Here is a 23077-nt window from a genome sequence, read left to right as displayed (position 1 = left end):
GATGAAAGTCGGAGACACTGTTATTTATAAACACATTAATTAATAACTATGCAGTAAATAAACAATGGCGACTACAAAATAATTATGCAGTAAATAAAATATTTATTGAATGCTTAATCTTCTATCTCCAATTAAATTATAGTTTTTAGGGTAATTTTCCTACAAATAAAAAGTTAATTTCCAAAGACTAAATAACAAAGATATCATGTTATTCTAAACACAAATTAGATTATATATATAGGATGTGAATAGTAAACATGAAAGTAAAAGAGAGGAGTAGCAAATTTTATTTTTGTTAAGAAAAGACAAAAAAACAAAATTAAAGTAAAATGGAGTAAAAATTTTTCTTCTTTTATTAACTTGATTAGAAACAAAGTAGAGTAAATGAGTGTAAAACATATTTTTCTCCAACATATTTATGCTAATTCAACCAAACAATCAATCTTTAATATACAAACTCGTGTGTACACACGGGTCTTTTCCTAGTTACTAATAAAAGTTGGAAATTATAAAGTTAGAAGATCATAAAGTTGGAGGAAGCGGAACTGGTTCTATTTGATTATGCAGGAAAATGGCCTCAATTTGGAGCTGATGGGCTTCTTATTGGACCGCTTTTAGCTCCTGTGATGGGCGGGTTTGGTGATTTGAGGATGGCTAAATCGAGATTGGGTTTGTCATATGCTAAGAGGAATGATGGGGAAAAATCTATCTTTGGAGATGAAAGTAAGGTTAGACTAGATGATTTCTTGGTTTTTTGTAGCCTTTATATTGCTTCTTTGTATTGAATTACAAAGAAATCTCAAAAAAAAAAAAATTCAAAAAGATAAACCTGATTTATTTAGTTTACCGATTGAATTTTCTTTTGGTATTCAATGTTATTACGCGTAAGAAACATGAAACTAGCGCACCCGAGGTTTTCAGATATTGAGAGAAACAATGTTGAGGTTTTGTGTGACGCAAGTGAGAATTTACCATGCAGAGGTTTTTTATGACGCAAGCAACATACTATTCTCCTGATATTATCCTTGAAACATCACTTAAGGTTAATTAACAATTCAAATCTATATTCGATGATTATATAATTACGACGAAGGTCCCATTAACCAAATATATCAAAGCAACTGTATCTCAAACTTCATTACACCTTTTTTTCTTGGCAGGGAAATTCACAATGACGGTTCCCAAATATTTGAACTACCAAATTCGAATATCCACCTTAGTTATTAGCAGATCTGAATTTCAACGGTGAGATGGAGATTCCATTTGCATTCGATAAATATCAGGAAGCTCATAGGACCTATGAACAATGAAGTCATGAACTATCATGTTCCTTAGTAAAAGAACAATATTTATATAGTTCACTAGATGTATCAAGAATCAAGATCTAACTAAATAAAAAAAGAATCAAGATCTAATTAAAATCCCATTTATTGAATATATAGATATATTTTTCTATGCGTACACATGTACCCATGTAGTATAAATAGTATCATATTATACAATTTTAAACTATAAGATTCTCCTCACTATCAACTAATAGTTATAAACAAACTTGTAAAAGACTGTTTAGGTGTTAAAAACGTATGGATCATCAATGGTGTATACCTACTAATTACATAAGTAAAGATGACTTATTGGATGATTCTGTTGATTTATTTGTAATTTAATACAAAGAAGCAATTTTCCCCTCCGAATGATAGCAACACTCCTCTCCTAGAATTATATTTTTAGTTCCATCCGTTATGAAAGTATTTCATCTTGCTTCACTCCATTTTTTGGGTTCGTTCCATTTTTTTGGTAAGTAAATAAGGGTAAGTTGTATGGTGTTTTTTGTTATTCTTTGTAGCGGTAACCGTTTTGGTATAAAATCTTAACATTATACCAAAAAATAGGAAGCAATTTAAAGGCTAAAAAAAAACATCATCCAGACTAACCTTACTGTCATCTCCTCCAAAGAAGATTGGTTTCCATATTTCTTCTTAGCAAATGACATACCCAATCTTGATTTGGCCATTCTTAAATCACAATCCCGTATAAGCTATGATAACACCAGGGTCGGATTTGGGGACAGCCTGATGAAACATCCGCCTATAATTCCAACATTTTTTTTTGGTTATTTACGAATTTTTCAGCCCCCAAATCATAAAAAAAAATATTTGTTCTTAAATTGTTTTTAACCCCTAAATTCTCAGATCCAGCCCTGGATAACACATAGACCTTTGAAATCTCAATGTTGGTCGAACTTTGTTGCACTAAAACCCATCAACGCCTGCCTTAACTAGAATAAAGAAACCTTATATTCTCCTTTGTATTTTAGGAATCATCTTAATTGCCTTGTAACGTCTATATTGTATAGCTGTGTATATAACTCTGGAGGAATACAATAAACAGATCATCGATCGAGCTTATACCAATCAGAGTCATTGCTAAACCTAAATTGTCAGCCGTTATTCTTCTCTATTCTCTGCATTTTTTTCTACAATTCCCAAACTTATCTCTCGCATCCTTTCTTTCTTTACCTTTATTATCACAAAGTCTTTTCCTCTCTTACTTCTCTTCTCGCTCTTTTTCTTTTTTCATAACAATGGCTGCTACAAGTCAAAAACTGTCACTTTCAATCCCTAACTGCGACACTAGCTACATTTTTGTATTGCATTTCGCCAATGATGGTTCTCTCTCTTGGAACATGTTCCATATACATGTTCCATATACCAAGTAATGTTCTCAACGACATCAACAATAATGTCCTAAAAGAGATTGGTAATGATAATGTTAACAATGTCGGAGAAAGCGGTAGACTTGAATTGGGTACAAACTTTCTCCGACATTGTTGACATGATCAAGACATTATTGTTGATGCTTTCGTTTCAACTATCACTTGGTATATCAAACATTCATTATCAAGACATTATTGTTGATGCTTTCGTTTCAACTATCACTTGGTATATCAAACATGTCTCAAGAGAAGGAACCATCATTGAAAAATATAATTGCGATACAAGAATGTCAATGGTGTGCCGCATGTAGAGATTGAGATTGATAGTTCTTGAAACTTGTGGTTGTCACTTGTCATTGTTTTTGCTTATAAGTGTCCAATTTGGTTTAACCGAACTAAACCAAAACTGTATTGACCAATTCGTTTATTAATTCACTTAATACAAACCTTTTTCTAAAAAAAGTCTAAAAACCAAATCAAAACTAAATTGAAACCGAGTTTGCACACTTTTAGGGGTGTATTGAACTAAACAGTTGATGTGATTTGAGTTTTACTAAAATTTTAGAAATTGTCATGATTTGATTTAAATTCTTTTGCAATTCCACCTACAACAATAAGATTTGGTCCTTTGTATTTTTAACTTGGAAACTCCTCCAAATCCTTAAAAACTATTAAAATTTCAATACTTAAAACATTTTCAATAAAAAATGGATTTTAAACAAAGTTACAAATTATATATCCAATAACACTGGATTTCATAAAACTTTTTAAATCGATGTTTGAATAACATAAACTTTATCACTTTGATTAAATCATTTCAAATGCTTGCTTAGTTCAATGCTTGCTTAGTTCAATACACCCCTAAATGTTTTCTCCAATTTGAATTGAAGACAATCACCCTTAATAAACCCAAAAAAAGTTTCGATCACGATCGCAAGTTTTTGTACATCGTGCAAGATTTTTTGTCAAAAAAAGAAATTTCCCGAGTATAAAAAAACTTTGAGGATAAAGTTAAGCATTTATTTATTTTACTTACAAAAGTAAAACCTGAAGTTGTGGTGATGATCTCTTTGAAACCCAAAGAGAAGCTTTTGCCGGTTTTATAATCATGACGTTGCTCCAAAGATACGGATTCGGTGCTGAACCAAAGCTCTGCAGCAAGGACAAGTGACTTTGCTTCCGCCATTGTTTTCGCTGGAGAAGAAGCTATCGCTGCAACTACCACACACAACTTGATGCGCACAAGGAAGAAACACCACAGAGACTTCATCTTTCATGCATATTATACATTCTCGATCATAGTTTGCTTCGTTCTCATACGTCCCTTCAAGCCTATCGAGTTCTTCAAGGAGCTTAGCGATGTTTTCTCCTTGAGATTTCTCAGGTTTCCAAACGTTGTTGGGTAAGTGGCTTGAGTCAGTGTCTGAAGAGGCTTTGAGCCGAGATAGTTCTTGCTCGAGTCTTTGGTGATCGTCTTTGTGTCGTTGGAAGTCTAGTTCGATTTTTAACCGTAGAGTCTCGAGCTTTCTCTTGTTGTGAGCCTCGGCTGCTTCTTTTGAGCGTTGTTCTTCCTCCACTTGAGCCAGAGCTTGCTCTTTTGCTTTCTGCTCTTGCCTCCATTCTGCCTGCGAATCAACATATCAACCACAATAGAAAAAAAAAGATTTGATAGACTAATAACCATCCATGTATGATTCAGGTAAAGTACAACATCATGATCCAAGTAAGAAAGCAAATCTTGAGCAGGATTTTGAACACATATGTGAAGCAACATAGAGAAAAAAAGATTATTCCCTGAAACTTATAAAAAAGTATATAACAAATCATTTGGCTGATTTCTACAATTCAAAACTGATTCTTCCAAGATGATATTCATATCACATCAAGAGTCCATATACCCTAGCAAAAAATGTGGGAGATGCGGACTATATACCTCTTGAATGATGTTTGAAATGAAATATGGCTAAACATATTTATAAATCCTAAATGAATGTTCTCCCCACAATTCTATAGTCAAAAGTTGTGAGGATATAGAGAACCTTCGGGTATAAATGAAGATAGTACATGAACCAACGTACCTCAGTTTCCTTTTCGTCCTCTGTGATCTGAGCTAAAGCCTTATAAAGGGCCTTAATATTTTCTTTTTCAACTGTTATCTCATCCTGCAATTTCAGTTTCTGCTTCTCCCACGCCAAAAGCTTCTTCATGCATTTTTTCTCCTTCTTTGTTTCTTCCATGCACGCTTTAAGCGATTCTGATGCACTTAATTTGAAACCCTCCCTCTCTGCTCGGAATTCTGCGTTTTGTTTCTCAAGCGTTCCTACAATCAACTCTGCCCTGTCCAACTGACATTGAGCCTTTTTAACAGCAATATCTAAGTCGGATATTCTTTTCAAGGTTGATTCTTCAGCAGCTTGGTTCCCTTTTTTCAACAGTTGGATTCCTTGTCTTTCACTATTCAATGATTTCAGCTCGGCCAGCTCATCGCTTACCTTTTGTGCAGCTTGCATTGCCTTCTTCTGAGCCCAATCTTTCCTTTCCTTTAATTTCTTCTCGAGATCCTTAACCTCATCAAGCAGAGTGACTATCACACCGTCCTTATCATCAACACCAACCGATTCTACATTATCATCAAGGTTCAGATCCTGAAATTTCTCCAACACGGAACTCACACTTTCTTCACTCCCTGAGCCACGCGGCTGCTGCTCACAAGCCTCCACGCGTGCAGGATCGTTACAAGACAAGCTATTACCACTAGCTTCAGACTCTTTCTGCTTCATGCTACCACGAAACCCAGCAGCAAACGCTGCAACATTCCGCTTCAACAAAGACTTCATAGAAGGCGTGAGATTAAACCTCCTCGGACACTCAATCTCTCTCTGCAATTTTAGCTCAGCATTGTTCATAGAAAACCCCTTCCCAGAAAACTCAGGTCCTCCTCCATTCTCAAATTCCCAACCTCCATGGAATCGACACAATGCTGGTGCCATAAAACTAGCAAGATCTAGAGTACTACCAACTCCTTCTACATTGCTATCTTCCTTAGCACAACAACAAGCCCTATTTCCTGAACTTGGAACATCCATACTACTTGCCCTACCAACATGGAGCTCACTCATTAGCAAACACCACATCGCATCACCTTTACTCAAACTAGGCTTAACTTGTTGTAGCAAGTATATCATACCAGCAAGCGAATACTCCTCCAAATCTCTCAAATCCGTAAAACCAGTTTCCGATCGATCCTCACCATTACCGTCGCTACCACCACTGCTGGTGCTATTCAAATACGACAATGAATTATTCACAATGTTCGTCAACACATCCAGTTCGCCATAACAGTGCCCATTACTCAGAACAGCTCTCATCGCGTCACCTTCCTCATAACCTAAATCGATAAGCTTCGAAACAGCTTGGTTGTATAGAAACTCCAAATGTTTCAGCAAAATCTCTTCCAAATGCTCCTCTGTGCAATAACCCCACACGTTCTCTTCAAAATTACCGCTAGGGTTTGAATTGACGCAATGTTCTGGACCAGAATCAGTGAGACCTGGATGATAAACCAGGTTTTTGAGGCTTGACTCAACAATGGATTTCGATAGAGCAACCTTTTCGAGCAAACAACACGGATCGAGCTCGGATCTCAAAGCGGGTCGGATCTTCCGGTTCGCTCTGACGTGCTTCTCCCTTACTGTACAACCCATCTGAATACTCCCTGAAAATCTGAAAGAAGAAAAAAAACTAAAAGCGATTGGAAATAGAAAGATAGAAATTGAATCCTTACCAACCAATCATAATCAATTATCAGGACAAGAAGATGAATCATAATCATAAACGAAGATTACGAATACAGTGACGGAGAGAAAGGAAGAACTCACTGATCGGCGACGGCTGAATTTTCCGGCTGAGAAGATAGAGAGAAAGAGGGAAAGGTTACGCGAGAGAAACTTTTGTTCGGTTTTTTCATTTCTGGCGGCGTGAGCGGCGCCAGAGATTATACTTACGGGCCTTGGGCCCATTACATGACCAAACTTATTCGGCCCAAATATTCGAGATTAAATGATGCGTTTTAAATTATAAACTTCCTACTTCCTTCATTTTGCTTGGGGCTAGTAAGAAAAAATCCAGTTTATTGGTTGATTTTACAGAAATGAAACAATATTAACATTATTATTTGTAAATATATTTTGATTTTTTTCGGTTTGGTGCAATTTTTAGTTAGCATGGTTAGGTTTGATTATCTTTCGTTTGGATCTGTTCGATTTTAGTTAGAAAAATAACTTTATAACATAAAAAATACTATAATTTTCTTACTGGAAAGTCTGGAATGTAGAGAAAAATGAAACATAATAAAAAAAAGGATTTTGTAATTTGTATGCATCTTCTTGAGCTGAGCCATCACTGTTTAAGTAAGACGTGGACAATTCCGTAGCCGCTCTTTAATGGCTATCCAAGCGTCTCTAGAGTCGACGTCGATGTCCAAAATGTTCTAACATGACCCTAGCTTTTATTTGTATTATATTATAATCCTTTTGTCCTTTTATTCTTTCTCCCATTCCTTAAAATCCCACACACACACACACACATACAATTATAGTATACAATACATACATACATGCATGCATACATACATATAGATATACATACATGTCTTGTATTGGATTGGTGGTGATGGAATAGATTGAGAAATCATCATGTATGTGTTCGCTTGCTTCTGGAAATGGCATCTTCGGTTGATGTGTCTTTTACAATTTCTTCGGACAAGATTTTGGATTTTCCACTGTGACCTCAAATCTCTTGTTCCTTAACAAAATGGACCCTTTTGTCCCATTTTGTCACGTCGGTACATGCCCATATTGCCTCCTTTTGAATCGGAGGATTTGTTCATATTGGTAGACACTGTACTCAGTGGTATTACTTTTTTCCCATTTTTATTGTTTCATAACACTTAACAGTCACAAGACTTTTATATTTTACATTCACTAAACTTTTAAATTTTCACGTTTTCTGAATTTTATATATCTTGAGCACATGTTAAAAATATATGTAGTAAAAAGTAAATCTAACTAATCTATAAAAATCAAATTTATTTTTTCATCACTATTCACACATCTCACAAACAAATACGCATCTATTATTGGTTTAGCTTAATTTAACACTTAAAATTCATAAGAATATTTTGGTCTTTATGGATTGGATCCTTCATATATACTTTTGCGTTTGATGTGCCACTTGCAAATTATTTTAGAGTAAAATCTGAAACACCTCAAGTTTTTGGAACCGTTGGTATATATAAGAACATTAATCATATGAAGGATTTGGATCCTTTGACATATTTTTGGGGTATTAAAGTAGCTCGTAATCCAAGAGGTATCTTTATTTCTCAACACAAATATGTTCTTGGTATTAATACGGAAGCTGGCCTCCTAAACACCAAGCATTATTCCTTGTCTACTGAACAAAATATAGCAAGTTAATGATCGATGCATTTTGATATTTCACATGTTTATGTAGTTAGTTGAGATGTTGATCCATCTTACTCAAACAACTAATTTTAGTTTATGTCGTTCACATATTGTCACGATTTCTTCATGCTCCACGAGAATCCCATTGAGAAGTTGTACTTCGTATTGTGTCATGATAGAAATATTGTTAATTTCTATAAGTCTGATTTACAACTTTATGCTTATTGTAATGCATATTAAAAAGTTTGACCAAATACGCGTTGGCTTTTGAATGTTCATCTCGTCTTTTTCAGTGTATCTCTTATTGCTTGGAAGACCAAGAAGCAAACATATTGTTTGTAATTCATGTGCTGATCAAGCAGAGTATCACTCTATAGCTATGATGAGTCCTAGTGAATTGTTCGTTAAGAATTGTTGTATTTCGCCATTAATCAGTCGGAGCTAATGTTTTATCATGCGAGACTAAGACTGCAATCTACATTGCTATCTATTGCTGTGAATACAATATTCCATGAACGAACAAAATATATTGAAATAGATTGTCATGTCCGAGACGCAGTACAAGAAAAGACGATTGTTACCACACATGTGTCACCATCGGATCATTTGGCCAATTTGTTTACCAATGCACTGAGGGTTGCTGAGATTGAATACATGTTCCTCTAAGTTAGGCATTTTGAATCTATATGCTCTAACTTGAGGGAGAAGGATATAACTTTATAGCTATATATGGGTATATATATATATATATGTTGGTATACGATCTATATGCTGGTGCATGGCATAGAAATCAAAATATGCTTTCTATCTTGCTAAAGCTATATTGTTAGGGTTATTTAGCTTTTCCCCAAGTTTGGTTATACTTAATCTTTTTGTATAGATATCATATAATACACTTGAAGAAAATCAAACTTTTAATTTAGTATATCATCAAGAATTTGGTCCGCTAAAATTTCCAATGATCCGTCCGCATCCTGACAAAAATATAATAAAGAAACGACAATGCACATTGGTATCGATATATTGTAACCAGCTCAATAGTGGTCTTTAATGTGTCAAGTGACAGTCAACTTACTGATCCTTTGACTAAGCCATTACATCTGGGTCTTTTTCATTATTTGCTTAGTCAAATTTAGGTCGTGAGCCTTGATCTTTTTCGCAACCGGTCGATTAAAAGCTTGAAAATTTTCATTATGAGTTTGTTCAAAAAAAAAAAAAAATTCATCATGAGTATATTTTGTATACAAGCAAGCAAAAAGCTTTGTTAATAAGGCTATTTTGCAGATCTCTTTTGTACTCCGTTGTTTTTTTTTTTTTTTTGTGAAACCTTTTCAGAGAACTCCGTTGTTGAAGAAGCCAAAAAAAAATTTTTGTCAATGCCAAAGTTTATTAATAAGACTTTCCCAAAAATCAAAACTGAAAAAATACGAGAACATTATCTATTATTATATTATTTAAACAGATCGACGTTATGTTTTGCAAGCCCTGCAATTAGACAGTCACATTATTAATAATGCCCGTTCTCATCTTTTTATTTATTTAAATAGTTGCATGCAAAAGATAGTTGTAGGATGGTCTGACCTACCAAAATGATTGTGGACTGTTCTTGTTTGTGGTTTACGAACTCAACTCATCTAAATATTTTTTTTTAGATGTTATTTTCTATTGCACCCTAACTGAAATCTTATCTTATGTAAATTTCGAATTACTTTAAGGTTGCATAGATACTGGCAAATTAATTTAATATTAATTTATCTTATTATTATATTATATACAGTCCATAACAAAACAAAAGAAGATTTTACGATGGAGACCGTGACTCACCATGTCACATGTGAAGTGTAGTTGACATAATATAATAAAAAAATAGCAGAAATGTTTTTTAGAAAATGAAGCATAAACATAAGTGAAACTTGGGCCCATCAAATAATTAGAAAAGGTATCCCAAAACTAAAGTTGTTCTTGATACGATATATCTAACCATATAAATCAAAATTATTGTTACCCTTAGGCCTTACCCACTACATTTTCACACATTTTTAATGTATATATGCATATAAAAGATCACTTTTTATGAATAAGCCTATATAATAATAATAGATGAATTCAATGAACTGCCAAACAATAAATTGTAGGTTTGGTAAAACAAAAGAGAGAGAGAGAAACTAAGTTTCAACTGATTGGGTAACTAAATTTCCTGTGTGCATGGCCCATGGTAAGTCTGGTCTGTGGTAATTTTGGTATAAATTATAATATACATTTTTGGGTTCAATTTAGCATATCTATTTTCCATGCCGAAAAGTTGAACTATTAAGGTGCTGAATATGATGATAGTGAAAAAATTATTGAATTTGATCCCAGATTATAGTTTATTGTATATTAATAACATCAACCTAACCTATCAATATTGCATGTAGTAGACAGTTAACTTAAAATATAAAATACATCATCTTGCATAGTTCAAATGTGATAATTGTACATTCGTAGGTTATATTTTAGGACAGTTTAATCCGTTTTTTAATAACTATATATTTATGTATTTGTAACTATTTTCCTCCTAATTGAGTAACCAGTCATGGAGTTAAGTGTACGGTTGACAGAGAAAACTGATCTGTGTAATATTTTGTATAGTGTGAAATCAAGTATTTAAGAAATTTCTCATATACCATATTTTTGAATTCTAATTTATTGAATATCTAGATATATATATATACATATTAATCCTTTTAAAAATAATATTTATTTTCCTTAAGAATTAAGAATTTTTTTTTTTTGGGTATATCATTATTTTCATTTTTATAGAAGAAAAATCCGAATGTTTTTACCAAAAGTTTTGCTTTATCTCAAGAAAGTTTCGGATTTTTCTTCGTAAATAACAATAAAAGGAAAACAATGATATACCAACAGGAAGAAAAAAATCTTATATTTGTATGAAGAAAATAAATATTTCTTCTTTTCCACTAGAATTTCAGATTTATTTTTCCGTTTTATTCGTTTTCTTCTATTTTTTCATTTATAATATATATTTCTATCTATTTAAATGATGAAGGCAAGTTGCAAGAGAGTGTGTGTGTTTGCCCCACTCCTCACATAATAATACAATCTTCAAAAGTATACACAACTCACACTCCTCTTTCTAAATTCTCCAATACGTACAAACAATAGATACACACACAAACGTTATGTAACTGCAAAAATATATCAAAACGAGATTCCATAATCTAGTCACTAATCAAAGAGCTTCATGGTGATGGTGTGACCCCAAAGTTAGTCTTCACATGTTTCTTAAGTTTCAAGCATTGAATTTTTTATCCAAAAAAAAGTATTGAATTTTTTTTCCTTTTTTACCTTTTTAAATTTTTGTGAGGATTTATTTCCTTTTTAACAAAACTAAAGATTCATTTTCCCTTTTTGTTTCATTGTTTCCGTGTGTGCTTGTAATTTACATGATGAAAGTGAGGAAATGGGCGAAGAAGTGAAGAACACAAGATGTATCTTCTTCTTCTAAGGCACTAAAACCATCAACAAGGAGAGAAACCATTATATACATATATATAATATCTGTATATATAAGAGATTTATCCATTTTTTTGCAATTGTTTTTTTTTTTTTTTTGCAACTATTCTTTGAGTGAATAATGCCAGTTCCTCTTGCACCATATCCATCACCTCCGCCACCGGCACTGGCGCCGTCGTTCACTCCTCCGCCGGCAAATGGTACAATCTCTTAACTTTTACCCCAGATAGATCATCCTCTGTTTTCAAAATCTAAACCATCCAAAGTTCTAATTTTGACACAAATCCCTGCTAGAATTTTCTATAAAAATAAATAAAAACCCATTCCAAGATTGATTTTTTAATAAGTTTTTACAAAACCCAAGTTTTTAATCGGCTTTGTATTCTTCTAGAGATCAAATATTTGAAGCTTCTCATTCACTTATCCTTATGGTTATTCATTACATGTATGGATTCAAAATTACTCACAGAAACCATTTGTTTATTCCCACATGGATTCATTGTTAAATCATTAAGTTTTTTTTCCGCAAATTTTTTGTTTGTTAACAAGTTGAGATTCGTAGGTAGTACAGGAGGACAGAGCCAGTTAGTATGTTCAGGTTGCAGAAACCTTCTGATGTATCCAGTGGGAGCAACCTCCGTTTGTTGCGCCGTCTGTAACGCCGTCACAGCCGTTCCTCCGCCGGGTAGAAACATCCGTCAAATCTAAATGATAAAACAAAATTTTTGCTTAAAAAAACTGATTAAAGAGATTTGGGGTTTGTATAAATTGGGAACTGCAGGAACAGAGATGGCTCAGTTGGTGTGTGGAGGATGCCATACACTTCTAATGTACATTCGTGGAGCTACAAGTGTTCAGTGTTCTTGTTGTCACACTGTTAATCTCGCTCTTGAAGGTTTGCATTATTAGTTACACACATGCATATTGATGTTCATATTAATCCAATATCGAACTTTTTTTTTCTTGGTTTTGGTTAGGAAATCTAGGAAATAAAAAATAATCAAAACCAATAGGAAATTAACTTTTGATTCGGTCTTATATCACAAATTTATTATGTGTTTTTTTTTTTCAATTTTCTGTTTAAAATAAATTTAACTTCCGCTTTTTTTTTTGGTTTTGTTTTATGTTGTTTTGTGGATTCGGTTTTCTTTTGTTTATTGTCAGCAACATGCATTATACAACTTTGAACTCAGATAACACTAGTATACAAATCATTAAGCTGCATGTCTTCGTCGTTTTATGGGTCTAGTTTAGTTTTGGTTTTTGGATATACAAAAAAAAAACCATTTGTTTTTTCAAATGTTTAATTATTTCTAGTTTATTTTCAGTTTTGTGGTCTAGTTCAGTTTCAGTTTTTGGATATCAGGATATTTATATTAAAAAAATCAGTTAGTCCGAATTAAGATTCAACTAGACCGAGTTTTGTTGTTTTTTAGTTACAATTTGGGTTAGACCAGTTTTTTATGTAATATATGAATAACTTTAGCTCGTGTCTTGCATGTGGAATCAGCGAATCAAGTAGCGCAAGTGAATTGCGGAAACTGTTGGATGCTACTTATGTATCAATACGGAGCAAGATCTGTCAAATGTGCCGTTTGTAACTTTGTCACATCAGTTGGGGTTAGTTCTCTCATCAATACCTTAATGAAAAAAAAATCGGTTTAATCCATATATCGCAAAAGACTTAACATTAGGAGGCTTCTTTAATTTATATAATGTTTTATTTTGGTTGCTATGGTTTTGATAATGCTTGTAGGGTTCGGCGAGCACAACTGATCTAAAGTTTAACAGTTAAAAAGGAAAAATCGATCCGGATTGTTTATATATTGAGTTTTGAGCAATATAGAGGAACAATCGTCTTTTTTCTGCTTCCTCTTGATCAAGAATCCGCGGCTAAATGTTATGAGTTTGAAACTATTTTCCGAAGTAAATTAAATCTGAAATTCGTCGAAATTGCTGACTTTTGGTTTTTTTTATCAGTTTGTATAGAGTTGTGTTTCTTCAATGTTTCTGTTTGGATCTTTTTTTTTTAGTTCGAGGAAAAATTGATTCACCAATTGTAAGAGTTATTCAGGAATAAAAGGTAAACTTTTATGGATTACAGGTGATATATTGTTGAGATTGTTTTATAACCAACCACACATATAATTTGAACGGCAATATGATTTGACGTTGCATACACTCTCCAAAGATTAGTTTATGTTTCGGTCCCAAATCTTTAGTCAATAAATATTAAAAAAAAACTATAGAAAAATAGTACGACGGATATGTGGTAGCAAAAAGGTTTTGTCTCTTGATTTGACTAAAAGTCTGAATACAATGCTAATCTGTCTATGGATAGTTGGGGTGGGCTTCACAGGTTCGTCTATAAATGCTCTTTGGTTGGTTTACATGTCTTTCGAAAGTCTTTTCGTATTTTTGGATCACGGCAAGATTAATGACATAGATTTATATAGATCATTAGCTTGGAGGATTCAAATTATTTATTTTTCTTCTTAGGGATAAGATTGATTTCGTTTTCCTGTCTACGGAGAATGAGATCCATGTGACAACGAGAAACATATCTTTTGCTTTGATAATTTATTGCTCTATTTGACTAGTCAATCAAATGTGTATTACACCCAAAAAAAAAGAATTGCTAATAACAGTGGTTAGGGAAAAGGGTAAAAAAAGTTTCAAGAATATCGGCAGCCAAATCTGTCTATATGTCACATCACTTACCAAAGGCTAATGGCTAAAATGATAAAATCTTTTACCGTATCAACTACTTTCATATTATCATATCAAACTTTTGTTCCACTTAAAACCAAAAAAAAAAAAAAAAATTTTGGTCCACACTCATCCGGCATAAGAAAATGTCAATAATATGGCGCACCAATTATAGCGATTTTGGCACAGCAAAATAACGGAAATTAAGAAATTACAACCTGCAAAGATGCTTCAAAGCATTTCTAACGTTAAAGTTAAAACCCATCTCATTATCTCAACAAACAGAAAACCTAATCACTTACGTTCTCTTCATTTCATAAAATAAATGCCGTTTTATTACTATATTTCATGTAAATATAAAAAAGTACGAATAGTTCATTACAAAACCGAATTTGATTTCATTTTTCATTAATTATATTAAAAACAATATTATATATTAAGAGAACTACATTAAAATTCCACATTCTTTTTGCAAAAACTAATATTTAAAGCATGGCTGCATGGGTAACTATTAAACGTAGTTCTTTTTTTTTTTGTTGCATGCACAAAACGCAAGTAGAAGACAGAAACAAATTCAACAAAATGTTATTTTTTACACTATGAAAGTAATAGAACATATAAACTTGGTCATTTATTCACAAAACGAAAATACCGCGAAAAATACAATAGGACCAAAAATTACTCTGGATGGAAATGTATCACACTCAAAAGTACATGGAACATGGAATAGTCCAATGAAAATCTGACAGCTTTTAGCAACTGCCAAACTAAATCAGACCAGAAATTTCGGGTTTTTGCACACAGACATTGAGACAGTAACATATCATTATGGAAAGGGTTGGTGAATGTTTTTCAATCGGTTTTCAACTTAGTGTCGTTATGTCAAAAGAGGCCCTATCTAAGAAAATATCAAAGAGGTATATTCTAATTCAAGGTTCTAGACTTCTAGTAAATAAATAAAAATATATAAGAATAAAGTTTGGTTAGATAACAAAGCATCATATACCAAAAGCATATTCATATGCCCACACACATTATTATCATTTCTTACGGTCACAAGAGCATTACCTTTCCCTCTCACATGGACCACAATTATGTAATTATGTGTTCCACATCCAAAATTTGAAGAATACTGTTTATGACCATTACTTAGGACCGAAAGGTTACAACACTTCAGTAGAGGCTAGAGATATGCAAACAAAAACTTTGTTGCAAATTTGGAGTTTATGGTTAAAAGGTTCACAAGTTTTTTTCACAAAATGTTGAATTGTTGGGAAGTTTTATCGGAATATCGTTGAGTTCATTAAGAGATTTACGAGGATGCACCAACGAGATTCAGGACTATGAAAAGTAACACTCACTAGTCACTTCTAGTACAGAGAGTTCGCGACTTTTTGTTCTTGTTTCTACTCGTCTCCCATGGCGAGTTCAAGGGCGTAATCGTCTCTTTCCTGCAGTGTAACATCGATAAAAACTGTTAAAAGCCCAATGCCAAATCATTTTCAATCTTAGGAATAGTATTTAGTTTGATCTCTTTGCCAACATTAAATCCATAACTAATCCTACTTAACAGCCTTCAATTAAAATAAACAAATCCTAAGGTACTTAACAGCTTATAGGCATGCTATGATTTAGTTAGGAGTTCCGAATTACTCTAACTCGCTCGTTGGTTTGGTTTGATTTAGAAGACTTGTAACGAGAAAATTGGACCAAGATTATTTTTTTGGGCTCTGAGAACTTACAATTGGTCCACGAGCGAAGTATCTTCCAAATTGTAGCCAGTAGACCTGTGTATTTCATACGATTCAGTACTGTGTAACGAGAGAAGGCAAAGTACTGTTGATTCATATAATAAGTTACCTCGTCCTCGTCTTGTGTTTCTACTTCAAGGTCAGATGTAGGGAAACCCACACAAAGAAGTGCATAGCCCTGCATGTATAAGCTACAGAACTTAAATGCAAGATAAAGTTAAAATCAAGATCTAAGTACCAAAATCACTATTTTTCTGTAGGGAATTAACACAGCTATTTGCTTAAACCTATGCTTCAATATATTTGATTTGCAGGAAGAAGAAGTTGTTCCACCTAAACTACGTTATACATTCTCGAAATGCTAACAACTAGCCAAGTCTTTGACACTCTATAATGATTCACTTACGAGAATGCAACACTACAATTGAAACTCACTAAAATACGTTACACATTCTGTAAAGGCTGAAAGTTGGGTAAGTCTTTAACACCGTATAATGTCAAGCGATGAGACTCACTTAGGAGAATGCAACACTACGATTGAGTGATTGATTAATGTTTCGCATTGTTTTCGTTGATTCAATAAGAGCTGGTCCTAAGTTTTTGCAAACACTGACTATCATCATCACAAATTGTCGCTGTAGTTCCATTCTACTTTTGTTTCTGGCCACATCACAAACCTACCTCCCTAAAGCACAAGGTAAAGTGAAATTACCTGGGACTTTAGTTCTGCTGATATTCCCAATGCTTGTGGCTGCCTCAGCTCTCCAGATTTTACACGTACGGCACAGCTAGTACAGCAACCTGCCAACACAAGAAGGGACACTCAAGACTGTAAAACTAAAACTGTAAACGAGACACAAAACAAAGTCGAGAACTTGGCTAAATAGTACTTTCAACATGTAAATCTCACAGGAACATTTAGACAATATTATTAACGCATATGGACTAGATGATCCTAATCATCTTTAAATATTCAATATGGGATACATGTAGAAGAAAACGAAACATATACACACTTTACAAGGTCTTAGCAAACAAACTGAAAACGTGGTCAAGAAAGTAGTACCATGCCTGCAAGCAAAAGGAAGAGTAATGTTCTGGGATTCAGCTGAGTGCAGTATGTACTGATCCTGCATTTCAAATAGATCTTCATGTATCAACAAAAGGAAACAAAGTTGGATTTTTTCAACCACATTATATAATAATAGTTACACAAGTACACCAATAAAGCCTAATGCAGAGGAATTCCTTCTCATTGACTAACGCTCACGCATTTGAACATCAAAACAGAAGAAAGAGAGAAATTGAACCTAAATAGAATGTAGATATGAAAATCTCTAATCATCACAAGGATCCAGAATCCAGAGCCAGAAGATACTTGAAACTCGACAATTCAAAATCATATACATTGCGTTCTGTAGACCAACGCGCAAAATCTAATGTATCAGTAACCCAAGCTATAAGCATTCCCTAATTGCAGCTCCTAAGCTGATATAAAGAAGGAGTAATAATCAAAATCTCATATCTCATGCTGATTTTGTTCCGAATCAGAAAACGCAGCAAGGAAAAGCAACATTTCCCCCGCGAAAATCAAAGGTACATATATACGGATAATCAAATTTTAGGTAAAAACTCACCTCTGGAACCTCAAATTCGTGAACAACTCCTCGTTGTCGATCGTGGACAGTGACTTTGTGCGAAGGAACAGCCAACGATCCTCTGTCTGTTGGACTGGAAATTTCTACAGGGATTCGGAACTCACACGTCGTAGCTCCTCCACGGAAATTCGGAGAATATCGGCGATTGATCTGAAAAGTCTTTCGCTGAAGTTGAAACGAATTACAAAATGTACAGGGGAATATCAGAGCCATCTTTTTGGGGGATTTTGCTTTTTTTTTCGCGGCTTTACGTCGAGAGGTTGAAGATAAGTCTTCTATGACTCGGGAAGAGAGCAATCAAATCATAAACCGGAAAGGAATTTTGGTTTATTTCCGGTTTATAAAAGTTATTTATCTCGGTTTATGCTTGAATGTTAATAACCGGGTAAATACCGCTATCATTAATCTGTAAGCCAACGAAGCATCTCTACCTGGCCGCTAATGAGAGGGCTGGAGATGAATCAAGACACGTGGTGTCGTCGCTAACACGTGGCAATAATAAGACTCCTTTGGACCGACTAAGCTATTCATAAATTTTATTTAAACCAAATAATAACTATTGAATATTAGAGAAACAGAGAAGAAAAAGAAAAAAAAAATGCAATCGGTGAAAAAGAAGCTAAGCGATATGGCTAGTACAGCCAAGAAGAAGATGGTTATATGTCAAGCAAAAGCCGATGAGAAGGTTTCTAATCAAATTATAATATTGATATATATATTAACGTTAAGCATATGATAACAATATGATTAATTAATTTGGAGTTTTTTTGGTTACAGGCTGAGCAGGCCATGGCACGGACAAAAGAGGAGAAACAGATAGCACACGAGCGAAGAAAGGCAAAGGAAGCAGAGGCTAAGATGGATATGCACATGGCTAAAGAGGCTCATGCGGAAGAGAAGCTTATGGCTAAGCAATCTCACTACCACGTTTCTCAAGGTGACGTGCCTCATCACACACCAGTGCCGGCTCCAGCGCCAGTCATGGGACATGGTTATGGGCATAATCCACCCGGAGTTACCTCTGTACCTCCAGCGGCTTATTCTCCTCCGGGGGCTTATCCTCCTGCGACGACTTATCCTCCTCCGGGGGCTTATCCTCCTACGACGACTTATCCTCCGACGACAGGGCGTCATCATCATCATCCATATTATGGGAACGTTTAGTGATTTCTTAAGAGTTCCATAGGTAGTCTTTGAGATAATGTTTTTTTTTTTAAATACTGTATTGTGGCTAATCTCATGCACCATATTGTATTTTAAGAAGTGGTTTATTACCTAAGTCACGACACGTATCCATATATTATACTTCTCTGTTTTTATTTTGTCAAAACTTGTGTGTTTTGACCCAATTTATAATCAGCAAAACTCCGTTCTCATTGTAACTAACAAGAAAATAACCTTTTCTTATTAAATAATTAAGGTTTGGGGAAATGGAGACAGAGAATAAGATTGACGGTAATTCTATAAAAATTGTGGAGATCGGCACATTATTAGTACTAGATGAATATTCGCGCGTAGCGCGGGATTTTTTATAAGAATGTAATTTTTGATTTAAATTTTTATTTCATTAGTACAATGTTATAATTATTGTGTTTGGTGTTTTTTTTGTTAGCCAAGATACATAAGCAATTAAAATAATTTTCACAGTCTTCACATTGACAGAAAAGAACAGAAAAAAACTATTATCTCTAAATGATGAATAGTTTAGAAAATATCAAAATAATAATGCAAATACAATTTAATATTGAAGAAGCTTATGAACACTCAAATATATAAATCAATTATGTGTATTTAGTATATATTAAAAAACCAAAACCTAAGAAAAATAAAATTTGGAATATTAACTTATCGTGATCTTATCCAGACCCTAAATTTACACTTATCTCAAATACAATAACAACTATTAGACCACAAATAAATATTTCTAACTCTGTTTCACACTAACAGTTCTCAAACTCAGTCACTATAAAAGTGAAGCTAGTCTTAACATGTATCCAATACGATTTAAGAAAGAAAACACTTATCATTGTTAACATGTTATAAACGATTAACAAAATAGCCTTTAAACAACTGAAATTTGTCTGCATCACCCAGTAATCTATTCAAAATGTATGATGAGTTGTGTCTATCAAAATTAGGAGATAAAACTGGAAATCAGACATAGAAAGGAGAACACCACCTCAAGAACCTCATCAAGAAAAGCTTCATTAGATCTATGATATGCACCAGTAGCCACCCTCATATTAATAAAACATGACAATTCTTCATACTGATAACGGATAAACCTATATATGATATATTTCTCGTTCCATTATAAGACTTATGCACTAAAGCTCCACCTCGAACATTCGTTAGCTATAGCTAGCTTGACTAAATTCATGTAAATAAAAGCGAAAAAGGACAAGACAAACATATCACTCGACGATGCTTCCATAACTGAAACTAACTTTTTGATTCCAACATTCAGTAATATAGAAGGAAGATAAAACTAAAAATTAATTATTTAGAAAACTAACGGAACATAGATGGGATCAGCTTCCATCATATCCACTCCTGTTAGCATACCAAAAGCTATGTAATTTCATAATATGTAATCAGCTCAGATTTAAAAAAAACCTACATCCAACTAAAGAAAATACAGAAAACAAAACACGACACAGAAGAAAATCTCAAGAAAGTTATTCCCATCTCCTGGGCAATATTGCACTAAATGTATCTTTATAACTGTGCAGGTCGTTATCGTTTCTTTATAAATTTATTTTATGAGAAATTACAAATTCGATTTTTCAACAATATTTAGGACAAAGAAGAAGTTGAGACACTGAACCTTATCATGACGAACAACAATGATTTCCAATTCAGTTTTGGTTTACGAAAATGATTATAACATTCAACTTGAGGAAATTCTTTAGTGAAATCAACATATATTTTCCAAAGATATGATATCATCCTTCAGATTTATAAAACCACATTAAATTTCTATTATAAGTCAAGTATTGTAATTGCAATTGAAAGATTAATCTATCCAAATTAGTTACAAAATGTTTATAAAACAATATGGTTCAGAATGCAGGTCATTACCAGTTTCGAACTCCTATGATTACAAATTAAGCATGCGTTCCCAGTTTACAAAACCAATTTGAACCAACCTTAAGAACAGAAACAAAAGGGCTTACACGTAAAACACCGATCACAATTACCTGACCATAAGGTAGGACTCCGCTTAGCAATATACCCTATATAACTGCAGTAGTCCATACATCAGCTTCATGTCCATCACATAATATTAATTCCTAACAACATCAGGGATATTTGTCCTGAAATCCACAAGTAGATCAAACTAAATAAACCAAGCCATGTAGTCTTAATTAAGCAAATCGGAAGTAGAGAAGCATTTGGTGGGAAAACGTTAACCTCCATGAACTCTAAATATACATAAGTAAGAAGTTAAAGTTGCAAGGAAGATAGGGACTGACAAGTTGAATTCTAAAGTGACATCGACGTGCATACAAACCAAACCTTCGCTGCTTTGTTTTCTCGACCAAAGACATTCAATTCTGGTCTGCTTCATTCAGCTTAGCTTAGACGGCCACTGCAGGTCGATGTGTAACCATATTGGACCTGCGAAGGAGAAGCTCCGTGTGGACCTAGGTAGATGTTTTCTTAACCTGTAATCTACAAAACATAGAGCGAGAGGTTTTTTTTTAATACCATTGGAAAAACAACTCCTCCATATAATCAATCGCTGACTTAAATTAAACAAAGGAATGATTCCTTATCTTCTGGGACAACAAAATCATCCAATTTTACGGCCCTGGAGATTGCAGATTGGAGATTTGATGATCACCTTGGGCATGTTTTTTTAGATGGAGAACTTCAGCCGAATCAATTCTGACAGTGAGAAAAGAGAAACTCTCAAATTCCGGGGAAAGTAAGAGAAACAAAAAAAAAACGAATGAACTGACCCCATTCAGAATCATATTATTCTTTGTCTACTTCTGGAGGCAGCGTCTTTGTCTGCGTTAACGAACCGCCGCATGTAGAGGAGATCGGGAGTATAGGACAGAAGAAGAGGAAAATCGGGTGGTCGACGTCGTTTAGCAAGAACAGCAGAAAAGGCATAGTACGACGTCGTTTAGGAACATCAAAAAGGGACATGTGTCTAATGTAAGGATGCTGACGTGTCAGCTAGATGGAGAGAGTTCATCTTTTTTTATATATTAGATATGTAAAGTTGAGAAGAAAGGTGTTACATATAAACGACATTTAGAGAAAATAAAAAAGTTAGAACCGAATATTATCAAAATAATAGGGCTTTTGGGGGTGGAGTTAACGCCTTCAACAAATCCATTATAGATGGATGTCTGGTATTAAAGTTTTACAAAACCTATCAACTTGGCTGATATGTATTTGACACCAAATTTTGGATGCTTTAATTGACACAGCAATTTCTCGTAGATCAATGGTGCTTTCAACTATACCGATGATGACAATTTAACTTTTTCAATTAATTCAATTGCCTTGATTGAGTGGGTGGTTTATTGAGAGTCATGAGACTCCTTCATAGATTTGCTAACATGAACAGTTCACTAATTGTGGGATTTCAGCATGAAGTCAATTCTTAGTTAATCGAAAGGTCTTGTTTCATTTTTGGTTCAGCGGTAAAGGAGAAGGAGTCTAAATCTATGGACCGAAATCTTTGTTTTAGTGGTTCCAGTCCACAACCACTTCTAAGCGATTTGGAGATGAGTTTTTTTGACATTTTTTCAAAAAACTCATTAGAAGTTGACATGTTAGCTAATACACACTATTAAATTTATAACAGAAGAAAATAAAAACATGTTTATTACCGAAGCTTTTTTCAGAGTCTTTTTTTGTTTTTTTTTTGTTGAATTTTAACAAATAATTTTTTAACTATATGTAATGATGAAATTTTTTTGTTATTCCGTAGTATTTCATTGTCATTGTAGAAAAAGAAGATTTACAAAATGTAATCGTAAGAGAATCTAGAGCTTTATCTTTCAATTATCATTATAAAGAAGAACACTTGGAGTTTTTATAATAAGTATAATGATTTGGATCGCAAATTTGATCTTTTTGACGTTGCTCCATAATCCAATCTTCGATGGTTTTTTCATTACCATAATCTAAAATTACATGTTGTCAAAAGAAAGAAAAATGTTTACTTTTTTTTGATCTATTTTTGCACAAGTGTAAAGCAAGATTGTGGACAATAGTACTACTGATAACCTAATTAATTAT

The 23077-nt window shown here is 33.7% G+C and overlaps 4 protein-coding genes and 1 long non-coding RNA gene across 8 annotated transcripts; 2 read left to right on the top strand and 3 right to left on the bottom strand.

Moving 5' to 3' along the window:
* Positions 1-3600: 3600 nt before the first annotated feature.
* On the bottom strand, positions 3601-6663 carry LOC18991791 (MND1-interacting protein 1). 2 transcript variants are annotated; one of them, XM_006415116.2, is made up of 3 exons: positions 6595-6663; positions 4795-6439; positions 3601-4341 (listed from the first exon to the last, which is right to left on the bottom strand). In XM_006415116.2, the coding sequence occupies exons 2-3, from the start codon at positions 6418-6420 to the stop codon at positions 3823-3825; spliced, it is 2145 nt and encodes a 714-aa protein (XP_006415179.1). In that variant the 5' UTR covers positions 6421-6439; positions 6595-6663; the 3' UTR covers positions 3601-3822. The 2 variants fall into 2 exon arrangements, with proteins under 2 accessions (XP_006415179.1, XP_024008192.1); XM_024152424.1 differs by having other exon boundaries at positions 3715-4337.
* Positions 6664-11244: 4581 nt separating this feature from the next.
* Positions 11245-13798, top strand: LOC18991790 (protein LOL1). 3 transcript variants are annotated; one of them, XM_006415113.2, is made up of 6 exons: positions 11245-11447; positions 11638-11897; positions 12260-12382; positions 12479-12592; positions 13208-13317; positions 13454-13798. In XM_006415113.2, the coding sequence occupies exons 2-6, from the start codon at positions 11819-11821 to the stop codon at positions 13490-13492; spliced, it is 465 nt and encodes a 154-aa protein (XP_006415176.1). In that variant the 5' UTR covers positions 11245-11447; positions 11638-11818; the 3' UTR covers positions 13493-13798. The 3 variants fall into 3 exon arrangements, with proteins under 3 accessions (XP_006415176.1, XP_006415177.1, XP_024009037.1); XM_006415114.2 differs by having other exon boundaries at positions 11245-11503; XM_024153269.1 differs by having other exon boundaries at positions 11245-11897; positions 12269-12382.
* Positions 13799-15527: 1729 nt separating this feature from the next.
* On the bottom strand, positions 15528-18088 carry LOC18991789 (ferredoxin-2). The gene is made up of 6 exons (XM_006415112.2): positions 17795-18088; positions 17224-17287; positions 16870-16958; positions 16267-16335; positions 16149-16193; positions 15528-15857 (listed from the first exon to the last, which is right to left on the bottom strand). The coding sequence occupies exons 1-6, from the start codon at positions 18026-18028 to the stop codon at positions 15813-15815; spliced, it is 546 nt and encodes a 181-aa protein (XP_006415175.1). The 5' UTR covers positions 18029-18088; the 3' UTR covers positions 15528-15812.
* Positions 18089-18380: 292 nt separating this feature from the next.
* Positions 18381-19088, top strand: LOC18991788 (late embryogenesis abundant protein 6). Its single transcript, XM_006415111.2, has 2 exons — positions 18381-18500; positions 18593-19088. Exons 1-2 carry the CDS (start codon positions 18414-18416, stop codon positions 18977-18979), a joined length of 474 nt encoding a protein of 157 aa, XP_006415174.1. The 5' UTR covers positions 18381-18413; the 3' UTR covers positions 18980-19088.
* A 1793-nt stretch (positions 19089-20881) lies between these two features.
* Positions 20882-21852, bottom strand: LOC112084142. The gene is made up of 3 exons (XR_002898129.1): positions 21781-21852; positions 21292-21706; positions 20882-21132 (listed from the first exon to the last, which is right to left on the bottom strand). It is a non-coding gene; the product is annotated as an uncharacterized LOC112084142 (long non-coding RNA).
* Between the last annotated feature and the right edge of the window lie 1225 nt (positions 21853-23077).

This window comes from Eutrema salsugineum, unplaced genomic scaffold, assembly GCF_000478725.1.
Source record: "Eutrema salsugineum unplaced genomic scaffold, Eutsalg1_0 scaffold_5, whole genome shotgun sequence".
Taxonomy (NCBI): domain Eukaryota; kingdom Viridiplantae; phylum Streptophyta; class Magnoliopsida; order Brassicales; family Brassicaceae; genus Eutrema; species Eutrema salsugineum.
This window is presented reverse-complemented; position numbering and strand designations above follow the sequence as displayed.

Bases quoted from the DNA above. Each gene is read 5' to 3' on its own strand.
- LOC18991789 (XM_006415112.2), bottom strand. From the start codon at position 18,028: ATGGCTCTGATATTCCCCTGTACATTTTGTAATTCGTTTCAACTTCAG. The intron at 16,959-17,223 runs GTACTACTTTCT...TTGTGTTGGCAG, and splicing joins TCCTTTTGCTTGCAGGCATG to GTTGCTGTACTAGCTGTGCC. The intron at 15,858-16,148 runs GTAAGTTCTCAG...GTTACACTGCAG, and splicing joins ACTTCGCTCGTGGACCAATT to GAAAGAGACGATTACGCCCT.
- LOC18991790 (XM_006415113.2), top strand. From the start codon at position 11,819: ATGCCAGTTCCTCTTGCACCATATCCATCACCTCCGCCACCGGCACTG. The intron at 11,898-12,259 runs GTACAATCTCTT...TGAGATTCGTAG, and splicing joins CACTCCTCCGCCGGCAAATG to GTAGTACAGGAGGACAGAGC. The intron at 12,383-12,478 runs GTAGAAACATCC...TGGGAACTGCAG, and splicing joins CACAGCCGTTCCTCCGCCGG to GAACAGAGATGGCTCAGTTG.
- LOC18991791 (XM_006415116.2), bottom strand. From the start codon at position 6,420: ATGGGTTGTACAGTAAGGGAGAAGCACGTCAGAGCGAACCGGAAGATC. The intron at 4,342-4,794 runs GTACGTTGGTTC...GTTGATTCGCAG, and splicing joins AGGACGAAAAGGAAACTGAG to GCAGAATGGAGGCAAGAGCA.
- LOC18991788 (XM_006415111.2), top strand. From the start codon at position 18,414: ATGCAATCGGTGAAAAAGAAGCTAAGCGATATGGCTAGTACAGCCAAG. The intron at 18,501-18,592 runs GTTTCTAATCAA...TTTTGGTTACAG, and splicing joins AAGCAAAAGCCGATGAGAAG to GCTGAGCAGGCCATGGCACG.